The 21,336-nt window shown below is 51.2% G+C and overlaps 2 protein-coding genes across 4 annotated transcripts; one reads left to right on the top strand and one right to left on the bottom strand.

The window, feature by feature from the left end:
- Positions 1 to 225: 225 nt before the first annotated feature.
- PDZD11 (PDZ domain containing 11) lies at positions 226 to 2,945 on the top strand. Its single transcript, XM_041396488.1, has 6 exons — positions 226 to 377; positions 497 to 580; positions 1,077 to 1,133; positions 1,313 to 1,411; positions 1,497 to 1,557; positions 2,213 to 2,945. Exons 1-6 carry the CDS (start codon positions 291 to 293, stop codon positions 2,245 to 2,247), a joined length of 423 nt encoding a protein of 140 aa, XP_041252422.1. The 5' UTR covers positions 226 to 290; the 3' UTR covers positions 2,248 to 2,945.
- A 1,688-nt stretch (positions 2,946 to 4,633) lies between these two features.
- On the bottom strand, positions 4,634 to 20,780 carry RAB41 (RAB41, member RAS oncogene family). Of its 3 annotated transcripts, none has more exons than XM_041396525.1 (9): positions 20,587 to 20,726; positions 19,132 to 19,190; positions 17,451 to 17,504; positions 15,191 to 15,290; positions 12,280 to 12,388; positions 11,890 to 12,001; positions 9,031 to 9,124; positions 7,398 to 7,464; positions 4,634 to 6,600 (listed from the first exon to the last, which is right to left on the bottom strand). In XM_041396525.1, the coding sequence occupies exons 2-9, from the start codon at positions 19,155 to 19,157 to the stop codon at positions 6,536 to 6,538; spliced, it is 627 nt and encodes a 208-aa protein (XP_041252459.1). In that variant the 5' UTR covers positions 19,158 to 19,190; positions 20,587 to 20,726; the 3' UTR covers positions 4,634 to 6,535. The 3 variants fall into 3 exon arrangements, with proteins under 3 accessions (XP_041252459.1, XP_041252460.1, XP_041252458.1); XM_041396526.1 differs by having other exon boundaries at positions 12,280 to 12,385; XM_041396524.1 differs by lacking the exon at positions 15,191 to 15,290 and having other exon boundaries at positions 12,280 to 12,385; positions 20,587 to 20,780.
- Between the last annotated feature and the right edge of the window lie 556 nt (positions 20,781 to 21,336).

The raw sequence follows: 21,336 nt of genomic DNA, 5'->3' as shown, positions 1-21,336 counted from the left end.
GGCCGCGCGCAGCCACGGCCAATCACCGGCAGGGACGTCCGGCGGGGCCACGCCGCAGCCAATCGCGGGACCGTGCGTCGCCGAGAGGCGGGGCGACAGCCAATCGCAGCCTGGTGCGTCAAACAGGGGTGGGGTCAACCGAGGGTGGGGACGGGACCGCGCGAGGGGCGGAGCGGGACCAACCGCGTGCGGGTGCGTCAGGCAGGGGGCGGATCTCAGGGCAGATCTCGGCCAATCGCAGCGCCGTGCGTCGCGCTCGGGGCGCGTCCCGGGCGCGGCGGAGCGGCAGCATGGAGGGCCGGGTGCCCTACGACGACTTCCCGGTGGTTTTCCTGCCGCCCTACGAGAGCCCGCCCGCCTGGGTGCCGCCGCACGAGGTCAGCCCGGGACGGGGGGAGCGAGGGCACGGCCCGGGGACGGCGGCGGCGGCCGTGGGGCCCCGCCGGGCGGGGGAGCCCGGCCCGGCCCCGGCTGAGCCGCCGCGCGTCCCCCGCAGCGCGTGTACCACCCCGACTACAACAACGAGCTCACGCAGTTCCTGCCCCGCACCATCGTCCTCAAGAAGCCGCCCGGAGCGCAGGTGAGGCGGGCGGCGCCGGCCCGGCGCTCCTGGGCGCGGTGTCGCGTCCCCGGAGCGTTTCCTGACAAAAAAAAGGCGCTGGGATCGCGATATTCCCCACTGGCAGCGTCCTGGCACAGGGAACTGCCGTGACAGGAGTGGGGCGGGCAGGGTGGCAGATGCCAGGGCGGTGGGCAAGGGGAGGGGTTGTTCCTGATGTGGTGTCTTGGGATGTGGAGCTGCTGGAGGATGGAGCGGGTCCCCTCAGATGTTCCCGGGAGCAGGAATTGGGAGAGAGGATCTGGCGCTGCTGCCTGGCTGAGCACCGCAGCAGCCGGGCCTTGGATCCCTCCGGGAGGCAGAGCAGGGAGGAGGGCCCTGGGGAACTGGAAGAGCCCTGGACAGGGAGAAGAGTCCTGGGGAATGGAAGGAATGGAAGGAATGGAAGGAATGGAAGGAGAACTGGGCCAAGGGAAGGGTTCTGGTGACTGCATTTCCCTGCTGGCTTTTCCCACAGCTGGGCTTCAACATCCGGGGAGGAAAAGCCTCGCAGTTGGGAATCTTCATCTCCAAGGTGTGTCCGTCCTTGCGCCGTTCCCGCCCGGAGCAGCTGAGCCCCAGGCAGGCTCTGGCTGCCTCAGAACATCCTGCACACTCCCTGGTCCTTCCCAGCCCCTGGAATTGCTCCCCGGGGCAGTGTGGGAGGGGAGCTGTGGGAGATCCCCTGCTGCCATCCCTGCTCTCCCTTCCCAGGTGATTCCCGACTCGGATGCTCACAGGGCCGGGCTGCAGGAGGGGGACCAGGTGCTCTCAGTGAACGACGTGGATTTCCAGGACATTGAGCACAGCAAGGTGAGCGCTGGGATGGGGAATCCACATCCTTGCAGCCTCTCAGCCCAGCACAGAACCCATGGAACGCCCTTTCCTCATTTTCCAGGCCGTGGAGATCCTGAAGACGGCGCGGGAGATCACGATGCGCGTCCGGTACTTCCCTTACAGTGAGTGCCCAGTGCTGGGATGCTCCTTTGGAAGCATAAATCCTGCCATAAATCCCTGTCCATTCCATCCCACTTTAGCAGCCCAAGGTCACTGACTGTTGATTTGGGATCAGACACCACGTCAGGATAATGAGGCCCGGCTTCGTCAGCCCATGTAGGAAAACTCGGAGAGCAGGAAGGTGGGATGGTTAGGAATGGAAAAGTTAATGTAAAGCTCATGACTTTCAGCTAATTATCCTTGAATAACTTAGGAACGAGGTCTGGCACAAGTGCAAATGGTGGATATCCCTCCCTAAGGATGTTTGAGTTGTGAGTGAAGGACTGGGTAAACTCCCAGTTTCTGCTTCTGCACCCATAAATTTCCAAGATTTAAGGGATAAAAAAAAGGGAGAAGTCAAGCCAAACAAGGATTCTTCATAGAATGGAAAGTGGCCATTAAGAAGAAAAGAAAAGGAGTAAGAGCAGAGGGGGTTTTGAACCAATAATTTCAAACAAACATGTTGTTCTAAATGCCCTGAAATCACTTGAAGTGACTGGTGGGGGTGCACTTTTAAAGCCAGAGGGTCTCAAACACTGCCTCCACTAGGGAATGTGTGTTTTCCTGAACATTTTGGGTGATTCCCCCAGCCATCCTCTCCTTGTCCCTCCCTCCCAGATTACCAGCGGCAGAAGGAACGGACAGTTCACTAACGGGGAGCTTCATCCTGCCAAAACCTCTCCACTCCTTCTTCCCGACGTCTGAGATGACTCCTCACGTTTCAGCTTTCCCTGGAGGCACCACTGGCCTGCACAGGATCAGCTCTTTCCCACGTGGGGAGATGCCAAGGGGCTCATTTGGCTGGAAGGTGGATGGGGATTGAGGCTGTGCTCCTGGGAATGGGTGTTGGGAAAAGCTGGTGTGAAGTGGGTCCTGGGGGGCAGCTGCTCCAGCAGGATCCAGATTTTAGCAAGACTTAATTTAAGTGAGTTCTGGGCTGGTTCTGGATCCCTTTGTCCTGGATCCCCTGGTTCTTGAGCATTCCTGAGCAGAGCACAGGCATTGTCCTCCAGGAAATTCACCTGTTCCACTCTCTTGTGCCATGGAATTCTTTCCTTCTCCTCTGTCCCACCTCTGCTCTGCGTTGCTGGGAACTCCAGGAGTAAAATCCAGCCCCAGTCCATGCACAGCTCTGGCTGTTGGTGCCTCTTTGCTGATAAAACCCCCACAATACAGGACTGGGATGTTTGGAAATGTTAATTACTAAGGAAATTGTCAGCAAATCTAGGGAAAAATGCCTGCTGGGATCACATTGTAATGGCTTCAGGACAGCCCTGGCTCTGACCTTCTCTTCCTTGTGGTGTTTTCCACTTTTTCTGTAAAAACAATCAATAAATCAAGTACAGCAGCCTGAATTCAGCTTCTTCCCACTCAGGAAGTCTGTGGACATTGGGATGTACCCACCATGAGCACCATTCCCAGGAAATGCTGGGACAAGGCTCAGCTCCAGTCACCCTTGCAGCCTGCAGGAGAAAATTTGGGATCTGCAGCTGTTTCAGGGGCTTTTTCCACTGACTCTGCTGGAAATCAGCCCCTGACTCACTGGAGCGTGTTGCAGCACTGCTGGGAAGGAGCAAGGCAGGATTGTGGCTGTGGTGGCACCAGCACAACTCCAGGAGCAGGGCAGGACACTGAGCCAGGCTGGGAACAAGGAAAAGACACTGGAAATGAGATTTTTCACTCTGAATTTAAATTAGCTTTTCCACCAGGGGAAGGAACATCCTGGAAGCCCCTGCAACACTCTGGGAAAGGGAAGGAGACCTCTTGTATCAGCATTCTGGTTTCCCACAATCTCTGTGTTCCGTAGGGAAGGAGGAGCTGCAGATACAATTTCAAGGTTGAGTTTGTCCTTCCTGCTTCAGAGCATTCCCTGGCAGGAGCTCCAGGAAGGTCTCCCCTGCCCGGGGCAGCTCCTCCCAGGGAATGACTCAGGTGTTTTCCTGCTGACCTGGCTGACAGGAAAGAGTGGATTCTTTCCCAAGGCACATTCAGGTTTGGGCTATGTTAATTAGCAAAGCATTAAGGCCACCAGAGTGCAATTCATCCTCCACAACTCGAGCAGTTACTGATTCCTGGTGGGAAAACAACAGCTCCAGCAACACTGGATTTCTTTAGTGACACAAAACTGGGCTGAGAGGCACAAATTCATAAAATCATGGACTGGTTTGGGTGGGAAGGATCATCCAGTGCCTGGACAGGGAGGGCAGGGACACCTCCCACTATCCCTGGTTGCTCCCAGCCCTGTCTAACCTGACCTTGGACACTTGCAGGGATGAAGGGAGCACTGCCAGGGGCTCAGGCTGCAGGGAAGCAGCACTGGCAGAGTCCTGCAGGTCTTTCTGGAGTAGCAGGATCAGTCCCAGCTGTGTTGCAGGGCAGGGCTCACCTGAGGGCTCCAGCAACCCTGAGCTCCTGGCTCCATTCAGAGTCACCTTTGGATCCACAGGGTCCTGTTGTTATCCCAAATAGGGATCCTTCCCAAGCTTTGGTAACCTCCCCCAGGGCTGAGATCACTGAAGCACGTCCAGCCCTAACCCTCAGTGGCAATTCCACCCACAAGTCACCTGTCCTTCCAACATCTGGGCATCACTTCCAGCTCATTGGCTGCTCAGTTTCTTGGATTAAATCTCAGTTTTTGCTGAGCAGGCTTGAAAGTAACAGAGATCAAACGCAAAGAAGAGATCTCCTGAGAACATTGTCACATATTCCACATTTTGCAACGTCAGCAAAGTCCTTTCTCCTCCTCTATCCTTTTTCCCTCCCTTCTCTGTCCCTCCTTCTCCACTCCTCCACCTCTTGTCCCTCCTCCTCCCACCCTTCTTCCTCCTCTATCCCTCCTCCTCTTCACGCCACCTGCTCCATCCTTCCTCCTCTTCCTCCATTTCTCCTTGTCTTCCTCCTTCTCCTCCATCCTTCCTCTGTTCCTCCTCCTCCATCCCTGCTCAGGACAGGAATGTCACACCTGGGAGCAAACCCCTCTTCCCCGCAGGTTGGTGTGGCAGCAGGAGAGCGCAGTGTTGGTGAAATAACTTTATTTATTTAGTGATACACTGTGGCTGTGTCACACAGTCCTTACTCAGAGTTACAGTCACACTTACTCGCTACAGCTACAAGACAGCGGGGCCGGACACACGGCAGGAACACATCCAGAAAAACAGTGGGAAGGGAACTATTGGATTCCACTAATTACCCCCCGCCCCTAATTGGGGTCTCCCCCCTCCCGCCCCGGTCCGTGAGACAACACGAAGGGACAGCAGAGCTGCCTGTGAGGAGGGACAGCAACACCTGTTCTACAGACACGGACACCGACACCAGCGACTCCCACCAGGGGCTATGTACAGGGAACGGGGACGGGATCACATCCCAGCTTCCTCCTGCTCGCCCCAGGGGAGGCGACTCTGGGCACCCCAGTGAGCTGCTGCCAGGCCAGGGCTGTCCCTTCCCCTCCTCAGGTGACACACGGGGTGTCAGGGACCGAGGGACACCCTGCCAAGGGAGGGGAAGGAGTGCCACTGACCCCCCCGCCGCGGTGACGCTGTGGTCACTGTCCTACCACAGCGTGCTCTGTGTCACACAGGCCAGGTGGGGGAAGGACAGCGGAATTCTCCTCTCTGCCAACGGACAAACCGGCTTTTTATGGACCCAAAACCCCAGGAAATCTCTGAAAAGCTCTGTGAATGAATTCAAAACCAGGGGCCGGGGGAAAGGAGGCAGTTCCCAACCTCCAAGGTTGGGGAGTGACACCAGAATTCCCTTCAGCAGCATCCAATCTTCCAATCCTCCACCCACTGTGACAGGAATCCCCTGCCACTGCTCCCCTCGGCTTTGGCAAAGGTTAAAACTCCCCCAGGAGTGAATTGGCTGCTGGTCCCACCCCAGAGCTCTGCTCCAAGGGCAGAGGCAATGGGAATGATTCCATCAAGCAGCAACCTGGGAATGAGAGCGGAATGTTGCCCTTCTCTCTGCTGTGGCTCTCCTGCTCCACATGAAGCAGCTTCCATGACAAAGAACAGGAGAATGGAGATCAGGGAAGGAGCCTGAGGAGCATCCATGACTCCCAGGGCAGATATTGCCCCTGCAGTGATGGATTCCAGGTCACTGTTTGCTTCCAGAATCCCTGAGGATCTCTCCCCACCCAGCCTCGGGCTGCAAAGCCTCTGTTCCCTCGTCCTCCCCCACGTCTGCAGCCAACACTCACCAACATCCTCTGGATGGGAAGAGATTCCAGCAGGCTCTGGGATGTCCCTGCCACACAAACAGGAGCAACATGGCCAAAGCTCTCAGAGTCTGGGGCTTTCCAGGGCCTGTGTGACTGGAGGGGCAAAACTGGGAAGTGGTGAGCAAGAGTTAGCCAGGGTCATCCACAGAAAGGAGAAACCAGGGAGCTCACGGAGTGTGTGCCCTGCGGGAAGCAAAGCCTGGGAACCTGCAGAGTCCAAAAAGGCAAGTCCAAGTGACTGGTTTAAGTTTAAGGAGCAGCCTTTTACCAGAGGAAGTGGGGATGCAGGACAGAGGGCTGGAGAAGGCAGGGGGAGGATGCAAGGCAGGAGGGAAGGCAGAAAACCCACCCCACCAAAGCTTCATTTTTGTCTTCCCTAACTCGGCAGCTTTTCCATGGCATTCACAAGATACATCTGAGCAGGGAGGCTCCAGGTGGGAACAGGGGGAGACAGAGAGGAAGAGAAAGAGAGAGAGAAAGAGAAATAGAGAGAGAAGAGAGTGTGAAGGGCACCGTGGTGCCAAAGTGCAACAACATAAAAAAATAAACTCAAAAAGACAGGACACTCATTCTGCACTCAGGGCTCAAACCATGCAGTGAGAGGGGCGGCCAGGGCTGCTCCCCACCAGCACCCAGGGGTTCATTGGCTCGCTTGGGGATGGTTTGGCAGCCCCGGGGGGCGATGAGCGCGATGTTCTCCCGAGCCCGTGCGGCTGGGGCTGTTAGCAGGAGCACCCGCTCTCCGTCACTGGCTGCTCGGGGGGCTTCTCTAGTTTGATGTCAATCACTGCAGGGACAGTCAAGGAATCACCTAGGACAGGATGTGGAAGGGTTGTTTGGGGTGTCTCTCCATGGCTTGCCTGCACAGGCAAAGGCAGGCACGTGGTGAGACCTTTCAGAGGATGGACAAAAAGAGTAACAAGCTCCGGTGTTCTAAAGCTGTGGAAATTCCAGCCTCAGTTCGAGTGGAGAAGCAAAACTTGTGCTGGCCATTAGTTGTGTATATTTATACCTGGCCCACAAACAGGGTCATACAATCCCAGGGTGGCTTGGGTTGCAGGGGACCTTAAAGATCACTCAGTGCCACCCCCTGCCATGGGCAGGGACACCTTCCACTGTCGCAGGTTGTTCCAAGCCCCGTCCAACCCGGCCTTGGACACTTCCAGGGATCCAGGACAGCCACAGCTTCTCTGGGTAATCTGTGCCAGGACCTTCCCATCCTCACAGGGAAGGATTCCTTCCCAATAGCCCATCTAACCCTGCCCTGTGGCCATTCTCCTTTGTCCTGTCACCCCAAGCCACTGTAAATATTCCCTTTCTATTTTTCTTTTTGGCTTCATCAGGTCCTACTTAGGTCACCCCAAAGCTTCTCTCCTCCAGCCTGAACAATCCAAATTGTCCCAACCTTTCCTCATGGCAGAGCTGCTCCATCCCTCTGCTCACACTCCAACAGCTCCGTGCCCTGCTTCAGCCACATCCCTGCAAAACCCCAGCAAGGCTCATCCCCACAATGTGCCAATGAAAGTCAGTAAGCCAAATTTAACACACCAGATAATTGCCCAATTCCATAGGAAACAAGGATACTGTCTTCTTTGCTCTTCTCTGGTGTGCTGTCCATCCCAGGTAAGGCAGCAGCCACACGGCGGAAAAGCTGGAAAGCAGCAAGAGAGAAGCTCAAGGCTTGTCAGAAACAAGTTCCTGTTAGAAACACTGTTTTACAGCAGGACTGTGAGCCTGAGTTGCACAAACTCCTTAAGTGGGTACTTTAGCAGGCAGAGCAGTGATTAAAAATGCCATGAGAATTGTATGTAGGAAATGTAACAGGTTTTAAAGAACTTATATTAAAGAACTTATTCAATGCCTACAAAAAAACAGTTTTATTTTACCTGTTCCTGCTTGAAGGCAATGTGGAATTAATTACTAACATTCTTCCAGGGATTCATGGAATTCCCTCCTGCACTTACTAAAACATCATTTACCACGTTCAGCCTCTGCTTGTGCACACAGGGTGCACATTTGGGGATTTCTGATCACTCAGCTGGCACTGAATATTCCTCTGTGGAACAACAGAGCTTTTAGAGCCCAGCCCTTCAGATCAGTCCTGCTGCCAAAGAGCCATTCCTCAGCAGAACTGCTGGTTCCAGGGAGCTGCACTTACACTGGGAAGGGCTATGCTATCCCCAGAAAACCTGGAAAATGGGTTTGCATCATTCCTCAGCCAATGTTTGGAGCTCGCCCTGCTGTCCTCACACAGTGCAGACACTGCCAGGCTGCATCAAACCCCAGAGCAATTCCTGCTGCTCTGATTTCCCTCCTCAGCCACCCCCAAAGGGTGTTCCTTGCAAAACCAAGGTCCCAGTGAGGTGCTGGGGTTTGCAGCCTTCAAATCCCAGCTCTCCTCACGAACACCTGCTGGGCAAAGAAGGCAACAGGAGTCAAAATCCACCACTAAAGTGGGTTCAATCCAGAACAGCCACAAAAACTGAGCCCAAAAGCCTCCCAACCCCACTGTGGGGTTGTACCCACTGCTGGTGTGCAGTAAACCCCTGAGAATGTTTCCCAATTTCCTCCAGAGCTCACAGCTCCTTATTCCAAGCTCTGTCATATCCAGAACAATCCCTGAACCAGTGGAGAGGAGAATCACAAGTAAGAGGCAAAGGACACAAGCAGAAATCTGAGAAATTCTGCTTAAAACAAAAATTTAAAGGTTATTTTGCTGTTTGGTTGATCAAACACTGGCACCTGGAGTCAGCTCTGGGCAGCCTGCTCTGAGCAGGAGGGCTGGAAGATGATTTCCAGAGATCCCTTCCAACCTCAATTCCTGTAAAATATTTCAAGATTCTCTGTCTGGCAAACAGAAGGAGGAACTTCTACTCCAGCACATCAGCAGAAACAATTCTCCCCACTGATGTCAGCAGTGATTTCATCAAACAGTGCATTGACTGTGAACCAAACCCAACCAAATTCCAGCTGACTGGCTGCACAAAACAATGATTTTTCCCCTTTCCCATCCCTCAGCACATTCTGGAGCGAGTCCTCCTTTGTTTCAAGGTTTAGCTTTGACAGGGAATCATTGACTCAACAGGAAAGGAGCTTGCACTACACAAACCAAGAAACATCTCAGGGGCTGGAGAGGAAATTCCTGCAGGATTAAAATCCACTCTGGAGCAGCCCCAGAGCAGTGAGATCCCTGCCTGGGAACACAGCCTGGATGTACCTGTTTCACATTGTAGCCAGTCTTTGCACTGGTCTCAATGAACATCACATTCAGCTCTTTGGCTCTCTGTTCCCCTTCCTCTGTGGTGATTTGCCTGCACAAAGGTGGAAAAGAGACACAAGGAACAGAAGGAAGAGTTAGAGATGGCTGGCAGTGAGCTGCTGCTCCCCCTCCAAGAGGGTACAGCCCACCTCAGGACCTTGGAGGCTTCAGCACCCCCAGGTCTTCCAGCTGGGAGTGAAACCACCTCAGGGAACCCCTGGAGCTGTGGCAGATGAGCAGCACAGGATGAAGCCTGTGCAGAACACCTGAGCCTCATCCACAGCATTCCAGGCAAGGAAAAATCCCCACATCAAGACAGGGGGTTTTCAAAATCTAAGAGGCAATGTTGTGAGGCAACACAAAGATTCCAGAAAGGCTCCAGCAGCAGGGACAGTGCAGCAGCTTGGGGACAAGCACCTGGAATTGCCCCTCTGTGTCCCATTAAGTCCTGCTTTAGCACTGCTTTCAACACACAGCACATTCAGCTCCTGGGCTTCTCCCTCACCCTCCTCTACAGAAACTTGTCTCCAGTAATGAGAACAAATCACAGAACAGAAAAACCAAACAAAAGCAAAAGAGTCCAAAAATGAGAGAATGAAAACTGCAGGGAGAAAGAAAAAAACCAACACAAAAACCCCAGCCAACTGAAGCAACATTGAGTGGAATGAAAAGCTTACCAGGCTGCACTGAACAGGAGCAGGGCTATTTTTAGTGCTGCTTTTTGGCCTCAGAACTTGCCTCATCCCTGGTTTTTATCAGAGGATGAATGGCTTCCCTGTACTCTGCCTCAAAAAAAACTTTGTGACACCAAAGGTGGCTTTGTCCAGCCTTTACAGGCCCAGAATTCCAGCCTCACCCAACCCCAAGGTCCTTTGAAAAGAAAGGCAAGGCAGCTCCTGTTACTGACATCTGGATATTCCCTTCCCCATCATCCCAAATTCCAGCCCACACCAGGACTACTGTCACATTCAGCTGCCAAAATCAGAATTTCCAGTGCTGCATGAACTTCAGCTGTAGCTGCTTCAAACTATTTTCTGGTATTTTTAATTCTTCCAGCAGTGCCAGGCCAGCTGTCGTGCACATCAGGAAATACACCAAGGCTGAAATGATCCCATGGCCTTTCTAGTTTCACATGAAACTGGATTTCAGAGGAATTAGAAATGCCAGGTTATTCAGTCAGGGAGCTGCAGTTATTCCCAGCTCCCAGGAGGGCATGGGAGAGGCTCAGTGGTCAAAATCCAGAGCTGGCTCAGGGACAGCATCTTGGATTTTGCTTTTGTGAACAATTTCAGGGACAGATCATGAGTTCATCACACATGGAATTCTTAACCAAAATGAACTGCACGTGTTTTTATTGTATTCCTGAAGCTCTGAGCACCAAGATTTAGGAATATATCCTAAGTGCAAGGCATGGAGCACCTCAAAAGTCTTCCCAGTGAAGTGGGAAAAGCCAAATGGAATTATCCCTGCTTTCCCTGCTGGGCATGAAAACTAAAAACTTGCAGGGCAAACAGCCAGGGATGTTGGGGATGTTGGGACATAAAATCACCAGAATGACAGGAGAAACTCCACAACACAACATGTCCTGAAGGGATGTGTAACTGCAGGAGTGAGCAAAGCACAGGTTAGAAATAAAAATGTGGGAATGCCCCACAATGGAACACTCAGATCACTCTGCTCATCATCCCAAGAAACAGAGTAAATTGATATTCAAATAAAAGCCAAGATTTTGCTGAGAAAACATTAATTTCACCTACAAATTGTTCTCCATTGATCGAGAAAATCTTGTGAACAGCCAAAGTACAAGAACTTGACTTTTTAAGGCTTTGTTTTGCTGTGAGATCCAAGTGTTTCCCAGTTCTACCTTTCTGAGGTGATCTTCTGTGCATCATACCAAAATCCCCCTGTGGCTTCAAGCCCTCACACATCCCCTGACACCCAAAGCCCACATTTCTGGGATGTGTGAGGGTTGGAACTGCCTGGTTCACTCCACCTTCCCTTTGCCAACTTCTGGCATCACCCATTAAAATAAAAACCTTCCCTTATCTACACTGCTCCTGAAACCTTCCTAAGGAACAAAAGTCTCTGAAAACATTCAACAAAATTATTGTGAAATCAACAATCCAGAGAAGGATTTGAAATAGGAACATAAAGTAAAGCCTGTGCTCTTCTAAGAGCCCACTACATTGGTTATTTTGGTTGATGTGCTGTAGAATTAAGAGTTTTAAAGGAAAATGCTTTATGGCACCTCCCAAAATATTAATCTGTGTCATTTTAGGAGTCTAATCAAATTCGTGGGTCTCTCTTTGGGGGAATTTTGGGTTTTGCTAATTGGGTTTCCTTTCACACATTCACAAGCTCAGTGTGTTTTATGTATGACATGAAATTTATACTCAGAGAATTTTAGATCAATCCTACAAAAGTTTGTGCTGCTTCTTAATGAGGAGAAATTGTGCCACGAACTTCCAGCTGCATGTGCAGAGAGAGTGAGAGAAATTAGTGGAAAACAGTGAAGATCAGCTGATTTCCTTGCTTTTACAGGCAGCTTTTAGCCTTTACCTCAGTGGGAAGAGGAAAATCAGACAAAATACCCTACTGAGATAATGGTGCAGAGCCACTTAAGCAATTTTTTCAGGTGGGTTTGTTTTAAACCATTTGTTGGACAGCAAAAGGAATAACTTTTGCTGAAACCAGAAATGAGAATTTCCTGACAAGCAAACGATGTTGTGTTTAAAACTAAGCCTTGTTTTAAGGCCAGACTGGTCCCAGTCCCTGGTGGCTCTGGGCAGGGCAGCAGGGCCCAGTGCCCCCCATTACCTTTTGTCTGCCAGGTCAGTTTTGTTCCCCACCAACATGATGATGACATCACTGCCTCGCTCTGTCCTGACGTCATCGATCCACTTGGAAGTTTGCTGGAAAGAATTCAAGTCTGCAGGGAAGAACGAAATAGCAAAGCTGAGGAGAAAACTCCTTTATGACAGGGAAAATGCTTCACTTGCACTCAGGTGCTTCTCTAAACCTCCCCACCCCACATCAATTATTTCCCACCCGGACGGAAAGACAAGGAAGGGGTGAAAACATTTTGATTTTAATGACATTTTTGCAGGACTTGTGGTTGTAACTTCTCAGTTCTGCTCGTGTGGGGGTGTTTCTCCCGAGGACACAGCAGAGCAGCAGTGCCCTGAGCCGCCAGCAGGCCCCACTCACTTGTGATGTCATAGACCACGACGGCGATGGTGGAGTCGCGGATGTAGCTGGGGATGAGGCTGCGGAACCGCTCCTGCCCCGCCGTGTCCCAGAGCTGCAGCCGCACCTGCTGGGGCCAGCCCGGCCCACAGGGAGAGGAGAGAGAGCAGGAAAACCCTTTAGGGAAAAGGCCACTTCCACACCCAACTGCAGCAGCTGAGGTGAGCTTGTCAGCTCGCCCCAAATCCAACCCCAGCGGAGTTGTTGCCTGGATCTGTGTATAAAGTGCTAAATTCCCTCCTTCGCTTGCCCAGAGATCCTGCTACTCCCAAACATCTCTAGGATTTGGCTCCCACCTCACTGCTGGGGGTAGCCAACAGTACAGCACTGATCTCCCAGGATTATGGATGGGATCTCCACAGGACTCATAGCCTGGAGCATCTCTGATCAAAGATTTTGGGGAAAATTCCCACAGGACAGACACCAGACAGGAAAACAGCATCCAACCTCCAGCACGGAGCATCCATATGATGGCAGTGGGGATTTTCATGTGATATGGAAGCAATGATAACTTAAATTGCAGCAGAAATGAAAGCAAGTGTTACACACTGCAGGGTTCAGGTGGTGCAAAGGGCATTGGGTTCTGCCTTCCAGAACAGCACAGGAGTCACAAAAATGCTGGAAGAGTTTGACCCCAAGCACAAACTGTTATTATTATATATTATATATTATTATATATGACAGCTCCCTGGTCTGGCTGAACCAGCACTGCTCAAAAACTCCCCAAATACCACAAACAAAAAGCTTTCCACGCTGGAAGTCCTTTTCCTCTGCCCCACAGTCCCTAAAAACAGGATTGCTCCTCATTCCCAACAGTTTTCTGGAGGCACCCACTGGTTCCCAGTTTACAGCCACAAATAATCCCAGCAGGGAGGCAGAGCACTGGTTAATGAAGCAGCTCATCAAGGAAAAAGCAGCTTCTTCAGGACCAATCACTGCTTGTTTAGAAGAGGAAGAGAAGCTGATAGAGCACAGGCCTGCAGTCAGATCCAAAACAACATCTTATCTCCTTCAGGGAATGTGGAGCTGATGCCCTGGGGCTTAAGGAAGATTAGGGTTCATAGTTAAAGCAATTAGCTCTTGCTTCATTTTGACGGCAGACTTGATTACAGAAGCAGAAGTCAGGGCTCTTCTCTATGCCAGGAAACTCAAGGTGACAAAGTGGGAGCACCTGGGCAGTGTCACAGCAGAGCTGGAAGATCAGGCTGATCCCAACAGCTACTTCCTAAGCTTCCACACTCTCCCTGGACAGTGCTGTCACACTGGAATATTGCCCAGGAACATTCACCCAGGTGGTGACTGAACCACCCCAAACCTTCAGACTCACAGCAAAAGGCAACTGGAGGAAGCACCACAGAGCTGGCCCAGGTAATTTGTTAAATTTATTTAATTTTATAAATCTGTTTAATTTGTAATTTGTGCAGAGTAAAGTTATTTGAGGAAAGGTCTCCAGTGAGCAGGTACCACACAGACACCCCTGAAATGACCCAGGTTTGCTGCATTTCTACAAGCCCAGGTTTTAGAAGGGAAACTACAAATAACCACTGTGGGACACCAGGAATGAGCCCAGCCCACCTTAGGAACAACTTTCAGGAGGGGCCTGAGCTGAGCATGGACTCCCCTCATGGATTTCTCCACCTGCATTTTGGGATGTCTAGCACATCAACAATAACTAAACAAATTCGTTGTGCCCCCAGAAGTACCTGAGTATGTCCCTTCTGCAACACAAGAAAACTTTAAACCTCTCAGTTACTAAGAACTGTGAAAAAATGAAATTATCTGCAAAGATCAGCCTGTTACTGAAGAATTATGAGATCAGCTGTCACTTAATTTCTTCTGACATGGCTGGGAGCTGTCAAGAACAGCTTGGACTGGCAAAATGTTTCCAGCTGCTTGGACAAACTGCATCCTATACCTGCACAGTGGGAAAAATGATGGCAAGCTGTGCATCCTGCCCAGCTGCCTCAGCACAGGCCACCACCTGCACATCTCTGTGCTCCCCAAACAGGTCAATCTGACATCATTTGCACCCATCCAGGAATTCCCCAGGACTTCTTTGGGAGAAATACCAAGAAATTATTTGCCCTGAATAGTGAGGATAAATCACAGCCTATTATTTGTTAAGCACTTCAGCCTAGCAGAGCAAAACAAATGCCTGGTCCTCACTCTAAACTTGTTTGTAACAGAATAAAGCTGGGCCAGAGCTTTTCCACCTGTGCTGTTTTCTTTACTGAAATTTATATAAATCCTGTAGATTAACAAAACCCCCACCAGCACCACATCAAGTGGAATCAATAACAAGGAGTTACAATGAAATAATTCCCTTCATAACTTCCTATCTTGTATTAAAACATTTATGTCAAGTTACAGAGAATTTCCCTCTAAGCTTGTTTGTTCTTTAGAAATTGTGGTTGCTCCATCTCTCCTCTTTCAAAAGCTCTCTTGTGAGTCTCCAGGTCTCTTTTCTAACAAAATGAGAATCTTGAATCCTCCTAAGTCACTGCACAGCTCCTGTTTAAAAGGGTCCTGTTTTGTTTTACCTACTCTGACAATGTTCCTTTGCTTTGGCACCTGAAGCTGCTACTTGTATAACCTCTCTCCTTACCCAGAAATTAAAAAGAAAAACCATTTTGAAGTTAGAAAAATAAAAAAAAAAAAGAAAAAAAGCCAAACCAAAACAAAACAGAAAAACAGTAAAGCTTTCCAAAGGCTACCAACAACCAGCACAGACACAGGAATTCCTTCCCAATCCCTGCCAACACCCACAGGTGGCTGATGGGCTATTTTAGCTCTTTTTGGGTACCACCACCACTTCCAGAGCAAGATATGTGTTAAAAGCAACATCCCTGCAGAGCCTGGGCTCGATACCTACTTGTAATGCCAAAGACAATGAGAACCACAGCAGAGTCACGGATGGAGCTGGGAATGAGGAACCTCTCCTGGCCGGCTGTGTCCCACAGCTGCAGCCTGATCTGGGAAATGGAAAAGTGCAGGGGAAGGGGAAGGGGAACAGCAGGAAAATGGAGAACAAAACCAAAACTCAAGTGAATTCAAAATAAATAAATAAATAAATAAATAAAGTTGCAAAGCAAAACTAAGGCAACAAAAGGAAAGTTCAAATGGAACAGAAATGTGAAGAGAGGCAGCGACACTTCCCGAGCTCTGGGAACATCCCTCCCTCCACACACCCGGGAATATCTCACACATTCCAACACCAGAAACTGGGAAAGCCCTAGATCCCTCCTCATGGCACCAGCTAACAAGGGAAATGCACAGCCAGGCCTCAGGGATCCTGCCAGAACAGCCACATAAACAGCTGGTCAGATGTGGGACTCCTGACCCTAAGGATCACCTCAGCCCAGCCTGGATGATCCCACTGGGAAAGCAGAGGTGGTGGAACCCCCAAGAACAACCACCCTGCAGGCTGGCTTCTCCTGCACTGCAATCCAACAAGGCAGGGAAGATGTGGACACACAGAGAAGGACAAACTGCCCAGTCTGTCAGGAATGAGGGGAACTGTCACATGGATGTGGCTGCTGACAGCCAGGACTGAGGATGGGGCTTCACGTGGCTCCAGCTCATGTAATGCCACACATCCCACCGCTGGGAATGTCACACAGCTGCCCTTCCTGGGAGATGGTTTTAAAGAACCAAATTCCACATGTATTTCATGGAACCCCAGAATGGTTTGGGTCGGATGGGATCTTAAAGCTCATCTCATTCCACCCCTGCCATGGCAGGGACACCTTCCACTACCCCAGCTTGCTCCAAGCCCTGTCCAACCCGGCCATGGACGCTTCCAGGGATGAGGATCCCTTCTGCTGGCTTTTGCTGCAAGGCCATATCAAATCCACCAAAGCACACATCCCAGCTGGAGGCTCAGCATGCCTCATTTCCAGCCCAGAAATCAAAGCCTATTGCAAAATCCAGCATTAACCACATCTGAGAAACTATTCCAGTGTCTGAATTTTCTCAGCTTGTTTGCTTGTATTTCTTCCTCCTCTTATCTACACTCCACACCTCTGTTATCTGAACAGGCTTTATGGGCTCTGTGTACCACTTACATAACCAGGAAAGCTCACAGCATTCCAACACTGGGAGGAAAATAGGATTTTCTGGATAGCAGAGCAGCAGGTGAATGACATCCTGACTTACACAACCATGAGAAACTCACATCACTACAACAGCACACAGGCATCCACAGGTGTCCAGCAGCATTCCCAGGATCCTTGTCTTAAACAAAGGTTAAGGAAGGGCTTTTCTAAGAGGGAATCATTGCTAAAATGGCAGAGAAATTCTCAGGAAATTCAGCACACACAATGGGAAGAGACTTCTTTGGAAGCAGCAGGCCCAAAGCTCCACACAGGAGCGTTCCCTGCTCTCCACAGCTCTGTCACACTCTTCACACAGCAGTAAAATGGGAAAAAGACAAATACTGGCAAAACATGAGCAAACCCACAAATACTGAGAGGAAATCCAGGAGGAGGGCGTGAGAGGTCTCTGTGCAAACAGGAATCTCGTGCAGGCTAAATCCCAAATTGCTTTACTGCAGTAGGCCAGAGCTGTGTTACCACAAGAACTTCCTAGGAGAAGGAACGAGGTCTAATAATGAAGGACTTCAAGACTTGGAACACCAACTCCTTGGCTTTTTATTGGCTTCAGGAGCTGCACTGCATGAGCCACGTGGGTCCTTTCCACCTCACAATATTGTGTGGTACCTGAGGTCTGCTCAGCCCTTTTCATCCTCACAATCCCAGAGGCAGAGCTGCAAATTCAGGGAGCAAACTGCACCTAAAGCAGGTCCACACAAGAGGCAGCACATTCCCTGGGATGTGGCCATTACCTGGCTCAAATTTTCCATGGAAGTTTTTGCCTTCCTGACAGAGGTATCAGATCTTGTACCAGTGATGCACCTAAAGCAGGTCCACACAAGAGGCAGCACATTCCCTGGGATGTGGCCATTACTGGCCCAAATTTTCCATGGAAGATTTTGACTTCCTGATGGAGGTATCAGATCTTGTACCAGTGAAGGGATTCAGCCAAGGCTGGTTCTCTGGAGGCTGCTGGGGGATTCCAGCAGCTGCTGGAGGAAGGGTCAGGGGAAAGAGCCCTCCCAGCCCTGCCCCACTCACCGTGCGGTCCTCCAGGTACATTGTTTTGGACAGGAAATCAATTCCAATGGTTGCCTGGAAAGAGGAGAAGCATTAGGAGCTGTGACTTGCCTTCCAGCATCCCCTTGCTGCACAAACTCTCAAAAATGTTCACAAACTTGTTATGAAGCTGGTGAAGTGGTTTGCTTTCAATTGCCTTCAACTGAAGTGATAAAAACAAAGCTATCTGGGGATCTGCACCAGCTGCATTTCACAGCATTCCTCAACACTTCTCAGCTCCACAAGAACCTCTGAGTCTGGATTTTAACCTCAGGCTCAGATTCCTGTATCTCCACACAGATTGTATCTGAGCTGGCAGCTCCTTCTGGCCTGCCCCAATTCAGTCTGGTAAGAATTATCTTGTTAGAAATACCCAAAAGGTAGAACAAACGAGATCTATAAAATATGGGCAGCTGAAAGCTAAAAAGGCATGTTTATCCAGGCCTTTCCACTTCAGAATGTGCTTCCCTTCCAGTGACATTCAGCAGCTTCATTTTCCCAGGCAGGTCTGCATCCACTCCCATTCCCATTGCTACAGCAATTCCAGCACAAAGGCATTTAAAATAATGCACTAAGTTAGGTGCACTCCCAGGCACTTCAATCAAGGAGCTGTCCCAGCTCATCAGAACTGCAGGAAAAAGGAGAGAGCTCCTGATGTACCAGATTCGAGTGTTTTAGGCACATTATCCCCACTCTGAACACTCACAGCTGAATGTGTACCACTGGACAATTGTAAAGAGCAACACAGTCAGTTTTGGGAGGGAGAATTTATTTCTGGGAGGTCTATTTTCCAACCAGGCCATGGTTTATAACAACTACAACAAACAATAAATAAATCTATGAGAGCATCTTACAAGAGTCAGGAAAAGAAAGGAAGCACAGAAGAAAAAGCACAGGAAGCACAAGAGAATCCACTTTCAGTGAGTGACTTGTCCTCAACTTCAAATCACCCCAATCTAACCCAGTAACTCTTCCAGGCTGAATCAAAAGATAAAGCCCTAATCTCATCTGCTTTACAGATATTTGATATTCCCATGAAATACTTCTGAGTGCCTTTGATGCTATTAATTCTTCCCCAAACCTTCAGGCCTCTTACACATCTGCTTTTCATCTGCAGCCTCTTCATCCCCACCCCCCTCTTTGCCTGCCAAGACTTCCCTGGCTTTTCCTATCTTTAGTCCTTTAGTCAAAAAATAGTAATAAAAAAATTGAGAGACAGAATATACCAAGCTGACTTCTGGCAGATCCATCTACACACTCCAGACTCAACTACCCTGACTGAAATGGAAGCTCTAAAGATAACAGAGACTGGGAATGTCAGAATATGTTGGGTTTTTATTCATTCTCCATTTCCTGAGGCTCCCATATCCAGCACCAGAAATCCTGACCATAAAACAACATTCTCCCCATTTTCCCCAAGGCTTCTCACAGGATCTACCCCACATCCAAAGGGGATCTAAACCTTGCTCCCTTTCTGGACACTGCACTTCCTGACATCACACTGGATGCTTTGATTTACCATTTTACAGCCCATCTTAACCTATTACCTGATCTTGAACTGACATCTCATGGAGAAATGGGCTCCCAGGCATCAATTTGAACAGCAGGGCATGGATTCATTAATATAAATATATTAAAAAAGCAAATAAATACTATCACATACCTGGTAAGTATTGTCAAAACTGTCATACATAAACCTGGTGATCAGGGAGGTCTTCCCAACTACAAGAGAAGAGAAAAATTACTTTCAAGCAGCATTGGGGGAAAAAAAAAAATAGCTCTGCTTTGGGAGTGGCACTGATCTGACAGCAGCTGCCAATCTCAGGCCATTCCAGCTACACCTTCCTGGGAAACAGCCAGCTGGAAATTTCAGTCCCAAAATGACAGAGGCAGATCAATCTCTGCAGGTCCAAACTTAATCATGGAGATAACCTGGCCCTCAAAGCAGGTGTGTTGATAACAAAGAACTGCCTGTTTGCTTTGGGCAAGCAATAAATCTGCTTTGTTACCCTGTTCTGCTCCTTATGTAATCCCCAAGTCTGGGGCATAAACATCAAAACAAAGCAGGTGATATCCCAGATGCTGTTCTGCTGCCTCTGGCTGCGTGGAAAAGCAATATTCCACACTCTCATCCTTCCTTTGTAACAAGATTTTAGATACAGAGCAAACTCCGGTGGTTTGTTTCAAAACTTTAAATTTACATCTCCAAATATCATCGAGAGACAAGGTGCAGAACTGATCAGAAGTGAAAAACAAAGATAAAGCTCCAATTCTGACTCAGGAAGCTGGAGGAAGCCAAGAAAAATTCTAAAGACATGGATAGAAGAGGAAAGAGGAATAAATTGCCTAAAAAGGTTGTGAAATTAGGAACATTGGAGAGGGCTAAAAACAGATTACACAAACGTCTATCAGCAGCAATGTCAATCCTGCATTGCAAAGGCCGGGAAATCAGAAAACTTCTGGAAATCCCTGCAAGACCTCAAATTCCCGACTCGAGGAGTAGGTGAGGAGCAATAACCCCACGACGGTTTGGGTCGGAAGGGACCTTAAAGCTCATCCAGTTCCAGCCCTGCCGTGGGCAGGGACACCTTCCACGGCCCGGGCGGCTCCCAGCCCCGTCCAACGGGCCTCGGACACTCCCAGCGAGAAAACACCGCGATCCCAAGGGAAACACACACCTCATCCACCTATTCCCAGGGAAGGGGCACAAAAGGGAGGCCGTCTGAGGCCAAACAAAACCCCCGCGGCTGCGAGCGAGGGCGGCAGGGAGGCCGCGGCCAGGGAGCCCCCGCAGCTCTGGGGCCGCCTCCCCTCACGGGCTGCGGGCGCACTGCGGGCCCGGGAGGGCGGAACGGAGCCCCGGCCGACGGGAAGGCCCGGGAACGGAGCCTCAGCCGATGGGAAGGGCCGGGAATGCGGCCCCAGCCGATGGGAAGGGCCGGGAAAGGAGCCCCGGTCGATGGGAAAGGCCGGGAATGCAGCCCCGGCCCCGCCCGCGGAGGCCTCAGGCCGGGCCGCCCCTCCCCGAACCGCGTCCCCCACCCCGGGCACGGCCCCGCAAGGCCCCGGGCGCTGCCCCCGCCCCGCCGGCTCCTCCCGGTCCCACCCCGGCGCTCACCGCTCTGCTCGCCCAGGAAGACGAGCTTGAACTTCCTGAGCGGGTTCCCGAAGTCGCCGCCGCTGCCGGGCGCGGACATGGCGGCGCGGGGGGGCCGAGCGGGAGCCGTGATGGGGACAAGGAGACAGCGCCGAGCGCCCCGGTACCACCGCCCCGCGCGTCACCTCCGCCGCGTCACCGCCGGCCCGCCCCGCGGGGAGGCGCGTCGCCACGGCGACCGGAGGAGGGGCGCGGCCATGGCAACGGCGAGGGCCGGGCTGCCGGGGAGGGCGGTTGCCATGGCGACGGGAGGGGGTTGCTATGGTGATGGGGAGGGCGGTTGCCGTGGAGACCGGGCGGCCTCCGGGGCGAGGATGCTGCGGCGTGTAGCGGGATGCGCCCGGGCTGTAGCGGGGGTGTTGTAGCGGGATTGGAGCCGGGTGTAGCTTGGCTGGAGCCCTCTGTAGCGGGGAGGGTTGTAGCAGGATGGGTCTGCCTGTGCCGGGATTGGACAGTAGGATAGATCCTGCGGCTGTAGCAGGATGCATCCAGCCGTACCTTGGACGGGCCCGGCTGTACCAGGGATGGGCTCGGTCAGGAGTGGCTGCACCAGGTCCCGCAGCACTTCGTCCTCCCCTCCCCTGCACGAAGGCAGCGTCTGCTCCCCCCAGCACAACACAGAGCCTGCACCGGGCCACCGGGTGGGTTTATTGGTATCAATGTCACAGAGCTGTGCACAACATGTCACGGGCAGGTGACAGCCACGCTGGT

This window comes from Onychostruthus taczanowskii, unplaced genomic scaffold (assembly GCF_017590055.1).
Source record: "Onychostruthus taczanowskii isolate IOZ18803 unplaced genomic scaffold, ASM1759005v1 scaffold13, whole genome shotgun sequence".
Taxonomy (NCBI): Eukaryota; Metazoa; Chordata; class Aves; order Passeriformes; family Passeridae; genus Onychostruthus; species Onychostruthus taczanowskii.
Note: the sequence above shows the minus strand (reverse complement) of the source record. Positions and strands in the feature narration are given on the sequence as shown.